This window comes from Dermacentor variabilis, chromosome 8 (genome assembly GCF_050947875.1).
Source record: "Dermacentor variabilis isolate Ectoservices chromosome 8, ASM5094787v1, whole genome shotgun sequence".
NCBI classification, from domain to species: domain Eukaryota; kingdom Metazoa; phylum Arthropoda; class Arachnida; order Ixodida; family Ixodidae; genus Dermacentor; species Dermacentor variabilis.
Genome location: NC_134575.1, coordinates 32,789,265 through 32,801,856, shown reverse-complemented (window position 1 = coordinate 32,801,856; position 12,592 = coordinate 32,789,265). Strand labels below are relative to the sequence as shown.

General features: G+C 49.2%; 1 protein-coding gene across 2 annotated transcripts in view; it reads left to right on the top strand.

The window, feature by feature from the left end:
• Positions 1–12,592, top strand: part of LOC142589943 (salivary peroxidase/catechol oxidase-like) — a 52,381-nt gene that overhangs the window by 17,716 nt on the left and 22,073 nt on the right. Inside the window, exons 1-4 of one of the 2 annotated variants that reach the window (XM_075701670.1) lie at positions 624–830; positions 3,739–3,983; positions 7,815–7,935; positions 10,388–10,617. In XM_075701670.1, the coding sequence (XP_075557785.1) occupies positions 802–830; positions 3,739–3,983; positions 7,815–7,935; positions 10,388–10,617 (625 nt within the window). In that variant the 5' untranslated portion in view covers positions 624–801. Of the gene's footprint in view, positions 1–623; positions 831–3,738; positions 3,984–7,814; positions 7,936–10,387; positions 10,618–12,592 lie in introns of those variants that run through there. The other variant, XM_075701669.1, reaches the window with a different exon arrangement.

The following is a 12,592-nucleotide window of genomic DNA, read 5'->3' as shown; positions in this document are numbered from 1 at the left end:
CTCACTTCTCCGGCCGTTCTATAAAGGCGGCCAGGCATAAAAATCACACGCAAGAGAACAATAGAATGACTCCCTCCGTATAGTCAACCACCTCTTCCCGTCAGGCTCTCCAGGCTCGCCCTTGCGTCTGGGAAGTAAAGAACAAGAATGAAGGTAAGTTGATTGGACAAGGACCTCAGGCGGAACAAAAGCGCGAGCAGACGACCGCTATCACACGCACCGCGCTCTCGCACACATAACATGCACACGCGCAGCGTCAAACAAAACAGCACACTAAAATCCAGAAAGCCCGAGGAGAAGGTCCGACGCACCACAGTCACGTCACTACGTGAGTGGTGAAAATGTGATGCAAAGTGGCGAACACCAACGCGCCGCAAACTTTTACACACTAACAGACATTTGCGTCCTCTCTGTTTACAGTGTCAAGCAGGCAGTATTCTTACTTTAAATATTTTGAGTAAAATTAGTTTATCTTTTTGTCACTAGATGGCGCATTGTATGCGTACAATCAAATTTAGGCACTAAAAGTAATGCTTTGTTTGGAACGTGATTTCGCGTCAGCGAAACTGTCTGTCTACGTCTTTAAAGGTCGACGTTCGTCGGTGAAAGGGTGTCATATCAACGACAGAGAGAGAGAGAGAGAAGATGGCGGAGTGCGACGGACGGTCCACCCGACTTTCGGAAGAGCCCGGCCTGCACCGACGGGAAAGCTTCGCCCTTCGCGGTGGGTTGCTGAGGAAAGGCAAGATGTGAAGTTCGCGTCGACGAGCAGTGTGGTTGGCGCCCTTGGAGCAAAAAAACATGGGCCAAGGTAACGCTGCGGCGCTCAGGTGGGTTTGTGGCGCGCCACGCGCTTTTCACATTACCGGCGGTGTTGGTGGCAGACCTCGATGCTATTAACGAGACAACAATATATCGCGTCTACGGGAAAGTAGCGAGTATTTACGGTCCGTCTGAAGTGTGCGATGAGAGCAAATTCTTTCCTCCGCGGTCGTCGGTAGGTGACTGAACTGCGTGAGAACGCGCTGTTTATTGAAGGCGGAAAACAGAAAAGAAATGAACCGAAAGCTAACCGCCGCTCCTTCGCAAGGCGTGGGTCGAGACGAGATTGGAGGAAATGATCGACGTGAATGGCCTGCAGCGCCTGTGTTTGCTGGCGAACATGTTTCATGCGGGGTGAAATGGTCCTGAACAAAGCGCTTCCTTTCTTTGTTTACGGTCTGCGCAACAGTGACTCGTACAATACAGTGCGACGCACGCGGCTTTGGGCAGGTGGGAGTGGCGTGCTGTCTTGCTTAGCAGACGACACACGCACAAACAAATCGCGCGAAGATGGCGGCTCCGAAGCGACGTCGTCTGCTGGCGCTCCTTGCGTCAAAGCAGAAGCCCGAGCAGACGACGCGTCCGAAGTGCACAAAAACGATGCTTTGTAAGCTTTCTCGGTAGCTCCGTAGCAAGCGACACCAGCTGCGGTCAGCGAGGAACTATGGCGGTGTTCCGCAGTGAATGCATCCGTATGCTTCAGATGTTTATGTGGGGTGAGGCGATTCTGAAGAAAGCGCTCGTTTGTTTACGGTCTACGACGCGTGGCTTCGGGACCGTGGGAGTGGCGGCTGTGTTGCGTACCAGACGACGCACGCACAAACAGACGTGCGAAAGTGGTTGCTGTGCAGCTACGTCGTTTCTTCGCGCTGTTCAAAACACAAGCCCGAGCAGGTGACCTGTTCGAAGAGAAAAGAGAACGATGTTGCATAAACGATTCGCGGTAGTTTCATAAGTTCCAAGTGACGTCACCCTGGGGCTTGGCAGTGACGTATCAAGGTGGTGCCCATATATCCTGTTCAAGAAACGCTAAGAAGCTGTTTGCTCAAGAGAAAGAATTATTGTAAACGTAGAAATACAAGGTGCTACAACTGAAGCGAGTGTCGGATTGGTTCAAGTGTTCTTCGATCAAAACCTGTTTTCTTGAGCTGGTTTGCGGATGGAAACCTTTCTATACGGCATGTTGTCAGTCATTATTCCGAAGAAAAGAAAGACCAGCTGGTTTCCATGGTTCCATTCTGGATGCACCAGTGGGCTTGACGCAAAAAAGAAGGGGAGGGGGGAGGTCTCAAATTTCCTGGTTTATGTTATTGATTGCTTTTAGAACACCTTATGGATAAGAAATTAACCAGATCTCAGTAGCCACTGTCAAAATCCATGACGTCATAGCGAACTGGTGCGGGGATTAAGCGTACCACCTGTTTTACGCTTCAGCGTATTTTTCTATTTGCTTCCTTTCACGGTGAAAGTGACTACTTTTCTACTGCGGAAGCTTAATAAAACACTGCAGCCTAGAATAATTCTTTCCTCAGCATCAAATAAAGTTCACTTTCTGTCTGTGTCTGTCTGTCTGTCTGTGTCTGTCTGTCTGTCTGTGCCTGTCTGTCTGTGCCTGTCTGTCTGTGCCTGTCTGTGTCTGTCTGTCTGTGTCTGTCTGTCTGTGTCTGTCTGTCTGTCTGTCTGTCTGTCTGTCTGTCTGTCTGTCTGTGTCTGTCTGTGTCTGTCTGTGTGTGTGTCTGTCTGTCTGTCTGTCTGTCTGTCTGTCTGTCTGTCTGTCTGTCTGTCTGTCTGTCCTTTTAATGCAATCAGTATTCTTATGATACTTTCCGCACTAGCTCCCCGGTATACGTTTCTATGTTTCTGACTATTTTCGCGCCAACTTGGGTCGTTGGGTAGCCCATGGTCCAATGGGTAGGGCACCGGGCTGCTGTGCTGAGGGAAACGCGTATTAAACCAACCAGTGGACCCACTTGGGTCACTGAGTATGTGACACTTTGTATGTGCCGCTCTTCAATGAAAAAAAAAATCCTTTAAAACAATTCTGAGGACGCTTAGGCTTCGCTTTTGAAAGCGGGACGCGATAGTATTCAAAGATCCCTGACTGCTTCTTACGCTTCCCGTCAACCGCAGCTCATGCAACCGCACTGTTTAACGGGATACGCTGCCAGCGAACGCTATGGCGAGCTTTCTGGTAGAAACGCGCCCTCTTGCTTGTGCCGGTCCGGGAGCTAGTGAACAGCTGCGCCAAAGAAAAAAAAAACTTACATAATGTTCACGTTTCTGCTACTGTTTCGCACTTTTAATGTTCAAAAGTCTGAGTGGACTTAACATAAAAGGCATGCGCTGTCGGTGTTCTGTTTCGTGACATTTGTTTGTGGGCTGGCATTCTCGAAAATTCCGAGGAATAACTTTGTCGAGAATGTAAGACAAGGCATACCAGCAACTTCAGCGATAGAACGGTGTGGCAATATAACCCGCATATACCGCATGTCACGTAGTAAGGCGTGGCATATACATATATGCGCAAATATATGCGGAAATTTTCGCCCACGGACCACTCCGCCGACGCCTGATTTTTGTAACACGGGGCCCTTAACGCTCTCGCGTTAAAATTTTACCGTAATGGGCGGTATCGAACCCGCATCAATACATTCAGACACACGCCACGCGCAGATCTCGCGGCGGCGACTCCAGGTGGCGCAGTGTGTCCGTAAGGATGCGAGAGAGAGAGAGAGAGAGACGATATCGGCTGCAGTACGCGCCTCGTACATGACGCGTTTCGGCTGTGGCAATACGCGTTGTGTAGCTAAATAGCTTCAGTGCTAATCGCACAAACGTCGACGTTTAACCGGAGATGGGTTCTGTCGGAATTTTTTTTGTCTGCTTAACTCGATCTTGTCATCCTCTTCGCTCCAGGGAACTGTGGATCGTCTCGCTGTGTGCGCTGGCGATGTCCGCGTCCTCGGTTCTGTGGAACGTGGAGATACCGAGGCCTCCGCCGAGGAGTGACTTCGGCTCCTGCGAGGCCGTCGACGGCCGCCGGCCGAAGATGCACAGCGCCATCTCGCCGGCATCCGGCGATCTAGTCATCAACGTCACCCTGCTCCTGCCGGCGGTTCACCAGGGAGTGAGGGAGAGCGTCAAGTACCTGCAGAAGCACGGTGAGCGAAATGGCAGTGATTGTGAGTGAGTGAGTGAGTGAGTGAGTGAGTGAGTGAGTGAGTGAGTGAGTGAGTGAGTGAGTGAGTGAGTGAGTGAGTGAGTGAGTGAGTGAGCTCAATGAGTCACTGACGCAGTGTCATGACGCGCTGTCAACCCATTTTCGCATCGTACTCACTTTTCACGCCGCACTATACATCTGAGGGTTGTATAGTTGTCGTTTGTTAGAGGGCATAGTCTGGGCCGCTGTAGATACCCGACCCTTAACGAAAGCAATAACAAATAGATACCGTACGTGACCGCAAAGAACCCCTCGCCATTAACGCGTCGCATCCAACTTTCCTTGTATCCAGTCGCTGACACGCGACCCGAGTCTATTGTTCGTCGTATCGGTCGCCTTGACTCGCTTACGCAGCGCGCTGCATCATTATTTCCGGAGCAGCATTGTGCGCTGTATGAAGTTGTGCGTATGCCTGTCTTATGGCAGTCGAACATCGCATTTTCATTTTGCGGCGCGTTTATGATGGTTAGGACTATCGTTAGCTTCTTTCATAATACCTTACTTTCAGGAGAACACGTGGGCGTCCATGACATCGTCTAAGGCTGCCTCCACCGCCAGGTGCTATGCAGAAGAATAGAGTCTTAAGAGGAAGCATTAGCTCGGGCCCAACTCCGACGCGGCCTAATGAAGTACGTGCAAAACGCAAAAACGGCTTCTTGAGATCACCTCTGGACCGATTTTAATGAAATTTGTTGCATTTGAAAGAGACAGTTAAATTCTAGTGACTGTTGGAAGCGGAATGTTTATTTATGGCCTGAATTTTGTTAAAAAGATTTTCAAATATTCGACAGTCAGAAAATAATAGAAGAAGGAAGTGTACAAATTAATAGCTGTGCATCAAGAACATATATCGCGGTTCTGTAAACGGCATACATTATATCATTCAAAGCGGACAAATTTAATACGTCATTTTACATCTTACGTGAATTTGTTACGTTGTTTACAAAGGTTCTGCAAAAGCTAAATTTCCATATTATTAAATTGTTTTAGATTCATGTGTAACATACCAATTTTGTCCGCTTTAGATGTACTATTAGATGCAATTCCCAGAATTGTGATATAATTTTTTGTTGCTGAGTTAGAGTTGTAAACTTGGTAGTTTCGTTTTTCGAAAATTTTCGATTTTCGCAAATCTTTAATACAAAATTGACGACCTAACTCGAAAATTCAGAACCAACAGTCACTAGATTTTAAGTTTTTCTTTCAAAAGCAACAAGGCTCGTCAAATTTGGTGCCGCGGTTGCTGAGAAAAACGAATTCTCCTTTTACGTGTATTTAGATAGGAGCACCCGCGCTAAAGCTTCCTCTTAAGCCTATTCGTAAACGTACGACGATTTACGGAATACCCGTTTGTCTTGGACGTGCACGCATGGCAGTAGGAATGCTGGAAGCGACATATTGTGACAATTTTTTCCTACTGCAATGAGTTAAGAGGCGTTTCTTGTCTCACACGGGTCTTCTACGAAAAAAAAAGAACTACACGTAGGGAACCTACATGGAAGCGCTCTTTTAGGGTGGTGACAACCTTGCAAGGGTATACTTGCCGCCGCGCCAGCTAAATAGGCGGGTTAAGCTTTCCGGCAAGTTATTAGACGTGGGACACGAAATGGCGGAAGACCAGCCGACAGACCGTGTTTCCCGCAACCTCTGGTGAAGTGAAACTAATTAACTTTATTTTAATAAGCTTCGGCGCCCTCAGTAGCCAGAGACATATAGCGTACCGGAGTGCCGTCCTTATTACAGCACACTTTTAAAAAACACCCTTTACATATTACATGCAAGTGGAAGGCAACGACAATGCTTGATGCGGTCCACATTCTCGGCGTGAGCTAATACTGCCACAAGCACGCCACCGTACCATACAACTTATTGCTGCTTCATACGTGTCGCATAAAAACAAGTTTGATGTGTTAAAATGAAAGGGAAATGCAACTAGTATATATTAAAGATGCGTGCAGGTTTCATGTGCGCATCAGTATCAAACTAAATTAAAGAAATTGAATAAATCGCGTGCCAACGTGGGTATACATCAAAGCGTGACAAAAAAAAAAAGCAGGAACGCGCCGCGACTTCTAGCGAGATTGGGCACCAAAATGGCTACTCACCAAATTTGGTGATAAAATAGCGGTCAAAATGTTGGTGTTGTGTGTGTGTGTGTGTGTGTGTGTGTGTATATATATATATATATATATATATATATATATATATATATATATATATATATATATATATATATATATATATATATATATATATATATATATATATATATATATATATATATATATATATATATATATATATATATATTAGGGGGTTTTAGAATAGGGGCCCCAATATTTTGGGGCCCCAAAGAGCTTTGCGGGTGTTAGCGTTGGGGCGCGAAGGAGTGAAGAGCTTTAGAATAGGGCCTTACGGTTTGTGGATAGCGTCTTGCGCTGACAGCGCCACTACGGCGTCAAACAAAATCTATTAGAAATAATTAAATAAAATATACCATTTTATGATAGGAATAGTAATTTTGACTTGCGTGTATTCGCGTTTAATTACAATTTGGAGGTTATTCTGTAAGCAGCAAACAATTAGTTGCACTTAGTTTTGAGCAAACCAACATTACGTGCCTTCACCAGCCAAGCTTAGCCACAATCGAATTCACAATCGAATTCGGAATCAGCGGCGTCTAACGAATCAATCTTCATAACACACGCTAGTTGAGAGAAAGCGATAACCGCAGTCACTTTTCTTAGCTTGCGAACTTCACGCGTTACCACGAATCGAACCCATGTTTGGTGCTAGGTTAGAGCCGTAGCTTCGAAGGGTGCCGCCATGTTTGCTGACGCAAAGTTTTTGGGGACGCTATTTGGGCTCCCGCTAAATCGGTGAAATAGCGTTCCCCACGCAAAACCCAAACGCAGTTTGCGTCTCGCGCTTGCGCAGTGGCTTCGACGCTATTTCTTTGGGGCCCCAAAACGTTTGGGGCCCCTATTCTAAAACTCTCTACTATGTAAGTGCGACTTAGCTGCTGGCGTAAAGATATACCTTCAGCACCAAGTTCACTTATGTATAGTCATGCATAATATAACCGGCTCAAGTTAGCATACTGCCGATGTATAGCGTCTGCTATGATCGGACAGGATCCATAACGCAAGAAGAAACATCTTTTAACACATTGTAGTTGAACTATAGGCGCCACAGGGTGTCACTGCCAGCGCTGCTGGCTGCCATTTCGGTATCTCGTACTCTAGTATTTCTTGAACGGTTGCACGTTGTGTGGGCAGGCCGGATCGGCTGATAGATCGCTTTGTTGAGATAGCTTTAAAGCTTCCGCAAACGTGTAACACGGTTCACGGAGCGCGTGAATAAGACTGCGGTAGCGGGGCTGCTGGTGCCAACTTATGACGATTCCTTCAACCTCAACGTGTTATAAACCTTGCTACGACGTTGAGCCATCCTTCCCGCAGCCCGGGAAGAACTCACCGTAGCTGACGATTGTTCCTGTCGACGCCTTTGCACCTGCAGATATATACAGTGTAGGCTAGTTGAGGTCAGTTCGAAAAGACGGTAACGCTTCTGGTAAGGCCTGTGCTCCAGAGTTCCGGTGTATTCCGTGAACTTTAGTACACTTGCGGACCGGCTAAGGCTTAGTGATTTTGCTACCGGACAGACAATCCGCATAGAAGTTCGTAAAACACGCATCGTGACCACGTGAACTCGCTGTCTTCCAGCAACGCGACCCCTGCAACTGACTCTTCTCGCGTACTCATCCTCGCAGGCTTCCAGAAGTCCAAGTACGAAAACGTCACGTGGCCCAGGCTGAGGCGACGCCCCGGGGCCAGAGAGTACGAGACCGCGGCCTACGCTTCCCAGTTCGCCACCGAATACATCGCTCGCAGGTATATAATGCATAAGTTGTAACCTGCAATGCGCTCGACATCTTGCACAGTGCCAGTTGTGGGTTCATGCTTGAGGTTACGAGCGAGAACAACTCGGAAAAATTCGTTCGATGACTACGGTTGCTATAGTGTGTATATATGAGGGACGAGGTCTTGAGTAGGCTCAGTGAACAGAGACCGCATACACAAAGCTTCTAATGCGACTCCCATTCCTTGGGAACTCCACCAACTTTGAAGTATGATGTCCGTGTCCAACCTCTTTCACCCCACCCAGTGACCCTAGCTAGTTGTCTACTAGCTTGCAGTAAGGGCGTCGCGATTTTAGCGCCGCCTCTCGAGGCGCCCTACTCCTACTGCGGCTGCGTATTGCGTGGCTGAGCGCGGGCCCTACCTTGAAAGTGATGTCCAATGGCTACGGAACCGAGGCACGCCGAGGACTGATGGCTTCGTATGCGCTATGTTCTCGCCGCTTGGTTCGAGTTGAATCGAGAGACAGCACGAAGGTCAATTTGCTGGCTGCTGCTGCCGCTATTCCTCACGTTAGCGTTTTGACAGCAAACGCCCGCGTTCATGCATCGAGTGAGGTGTGTCAATGTTTGCTGTGTGCGCCTGACACCGTGCTGGTTAAATTAGTAAGCGAATGTTTACAAACTAATACGACCAATAAGACTACTATACTTACTTCGCATAGCCGTCTAATAATTTGCCATTGCAATCGACGCCTAGCCTTTCGGGCGAAACGGCAACTTTTTTTACAGCGAAACTGTATAGCTCTACCTCCCAATGGGTCTGTCGTGTCGGTAGGCAAACACTCGGGAGGCGCATGCCGCGTGCGCCGCTGGGTTCCTTGCATCACCAGCAGATGGCGCTCGCATCCGCGACAGCGGCGGCAGTGCGGAGGAACGAAAATAAAGGAACCGGAAAGCTCGCCTTCGCGCATAGCGTTCGCCGCAAGCGCTTCCCAGTAAGGATAATGGTTCCAAAGGGGCAGTTGCCGCGAAGCGGCAATTGTAGCATACGAAGCGGGGAGTGACGTAACTACACTTTCGTATGTACAAGGAGAACCCGCCTACCAATTGATTTATGTTGGGACAGTGCTATGGGAAGGCCAGGCATAGTGAGGACTCCTGAAGAGCAGCGTGCGTACGAGACGCGGAGAAAGTGTAGTTAAGTGCACTTCCCTTCTATCTGGTCCACTCTTTGTAGGTGCACGAAGCAGCGGCGCAAGCCAATTGCAGTTCTTTGAAACGTCTTAGGCTAAGAATTAGCTAAAGCGCATGTGAATGTCGCCATGTGAATAATTTAAAGCTATACGTCGCAATGGGTAATCGTTCTAGTTGTCGTTTGCTTCTTCGCTGTCCGACCACCTTCACTGCGTGAATTGGATACCTTCTTTTTAATGCGTTTGAATTTTAGGGTACTTCCCGCACTTTCCGGGATACCTATGTTTGTATCTGTGTATTTATGCGAACGTTTAAAAGTTTATACGGCCGATAAAGCTATTATCCTTACTTCAGATAGCTGTGTAATAATTTGCTATCCTAATCGACGCTGCCGCCTTCCCGACGGAACCGCGACTATTTTTTTTATGCGTCAGCATTCTTAGTACTTCATGCACTTTCTAGGGGCTGTCTATCTTGATGTATGTACGTTTGTATCTAACCGTTTTCCCGCCTACCTGGGTCACAGGTAGTCCGTGGTGGACTGGGGTAACGCATCGGGCTGCTTTGCTGAGGGAACAGGGTTCGAAACCAGCCCTCGGATGAACTCGGGTCACGGCGTATGTGGCAGTGTGTGAATGTGTGTGCCGCTCTTCAACGCACCTCTTTCACACCGACATGGGTCAGTGTAGAAGCGAGACTGGTTTCATTGTGTCGCTGCTCGAAGACACTCTGACTCCGACTTATGTGCCACTCGATCTGTGCTGGTCTTCAATGGTTAGGTTAGACGTCTTCGAGGCCTAACCTAACCGTTGGAGGAAGCGGCGATGCGATTTCTGCAGCGCCTGATTTTTGATTTCGTCGGCGGCAAAGCGCAAGGCACTGTGGGTCAATATAAGGCGCCGGGCTCCGCGCGGCTCTCACAGTGCAGGCAAGGCGAACATGCGAGTCACCAGCGACCCTCTGCGGCCGGCACTCCGACTTCCCATAGTGTGCACGCGTATTTCTGAAATGCTGCATTTCGACCAATAAGGAGGCTTCTTTGGAACCTCCTTGACTGCAACACGTAATCGCTCCGTAGTCGGTTTCTGCATAAGCATGGACTCGACTCAAGTGTACACGTTTTGGAGCTTGAATCAAGCGACTACTGCTACAAATGCAGGTGAAGCCGCAAACGGAGCGACGCGTTGGAGTGGTTTCGGAATTGTTCGCGTTCGAATGTGTGCCGATAGCGTATACGCATCGTTATATGTGCACGCATTTTCTCTATCACTTCTGCTACGCTTGTCCAGGTTGAAACTGCCGCCAGACGACGTGCACGGTGTGGTCGCGTGCGTAGACGTCCGTGACACTGCGCTGGGCCGCCTCTGTCCCAAGGACCTGATCGACGAGGACATCGTGTGCCCGCGCAAGACGCTACACTACCGCACTCCGGACGGCACCTGCAACAACTTCGACAGGCCGTCGTGGGGCGCCACTTTCTCGACGCTCGTGAGACTCCTGCCCGCCAGGTACGCCGACGGTACGTCCACCGCCTCGCCATTTGCCGCGGCACCCCAGTTCTTTGTCGAGATAGTAGAGAGGTTTAGCGTGTCCGGTATTCGGGCAAGCGCGGGCGGTTTTCCGGTTTAGCGGGGGCGTCAAGGTGAGCGGCCAGATTGGTGGCGCCAGCTGGTGGCGCAAAGCTCAACCACACAAACACAGAGCTAATTACTGTATTCTGCTTAGCTGCTGGCGTAAATTTTCGACAGTGGCGTAATCGTGTTCACAATTAAGCCGCTGCCAAAATTTTGCACGAGTGGCGAAGCAGGATATGGTGAGTTACTGCAGTTTTAGCTATGCGGTTGTCTGGTTGAGCTCTACAACACCAGGCGGCTTCACCGCTCATGTTTACGCCCCGACCATCCGGTAATCCGCCCAAACCGCTCCCGTTTACCGGAATAGCGTACAAGCTAAAAGTCTCTACAGTGTGTACCTCGTCACCGGGGCGTATTCGCGAGTAGAATCCTAGATGAAGGCGCATAACTCCTTCTGTGCAAGGGCGCTTTCTGCTGGATGATGAGAAGGTATCGAACATCCAGCGGAAACACTAAATCAGAGTTTGGTTCCCTTCTGCAACTAACTCTGGTGTTCAAGACTGCGTCCATAATGGCTCTGCGCATGCGCGGCGAATTTTCATGCGATGGCGTTATACAGGAACGTGGGCGGACCTCGGCAAGTTCTGACGACGATTAACAAAGTGCGTTGCTGAGCTAGTTGGTTCATTACTAAATGGAACAAAGGCAAGCGCAATCATCGAACGTGGACAGAAAAGAAAGGCAGAGGGACACAGGACAAGCGCTATCCTGTCCTGTCTCTCTGTCTTTCTTTCCGTCCCATTCGAAGTTCGCGCTTGTCTTTATTCCATTCTGACGACAGTGGTTGTGCAGTAGAAAAGGCGCCTAATTCTGCAATCCTTTTGGGGAAAATGCCTCCCTGAACCCCGGGAGAACGGGAAAAATGATCGAGCGCGCCACTGATTGGCGGAGAGGTGTGAGGGCGAGGAGGAAGGGAGAGAGAGAGAGAAAGAGAAAGAGAGAGAGAGAGAGAGAGAGAGAGAGAGAGAGAGAGAGAGAGAGAGAGAGATTCTTGTTGGTGGAAGGAAGCCGGGCGCCGGTGTGATTGGATCGCTGGCGAGCGGGTGAGGAGGCAATTTGATAGGGGTGCGCTCTCCGGCGCACGACCGGTCTGGAGTCAGAACTTCACTTTGGCCTAGTTGGTGTTTACCGCACATCATATTGACCACAAATAAAGACTGGGAAAGCGGAAGAGAATACAAAAACGACACGGGCGGTCACGATCATAGCGATCATCACTAGCCTATCTTTATGTCCACGGCAGGTTGAAGGTCTCTCTCAGCGATCGCAAATTACCCCTATCTTACGCTGTACCTATAGCTAAGTTGTGCTTGCAAATTTCCTAAATTTATTACACCTAATTCCCCGAATTCTACGACTGCGCTTTCCTTCCTTTGGTACCCACTGTGTAACCCTTATGAACCGCTTGTCTGCCCTACGCATGACATGACCTGCCCTTCTCAATTCGTTTTCTCGTAACCTCGGCTAGAATATAGGCTATACCTCCATTTGCTCTCTGCTAGATGGAAGCGTGGCGCGAAACTATCTGTCTAGGGACCTCGTGGGGAAGTAGTACTCTTACACTTCTGGGACGCTATGGGGGAAAAATAGACAGTGGAAACCAACCAGGTGCACAGAAACGGCGAGATTTCTTGGTACGAACCTGTCTACCAAGTGTAATGTATTATGCGAAGCATATTAACGTAGGTTTCGGGCCTTCGCGTGACGCCCGGCGGTGGCCACCATTGACCCTGAAGTGGGGTCACGTGACATGACGTCACGTGATGACGTCACACCGGCTGCAGATGGGGCCTCATATCGCGCCGTCGGACGTCGCCCGGCGGAGGCCTCCACGCTTCGGTTCGCGCCGTCGCGCGAGAC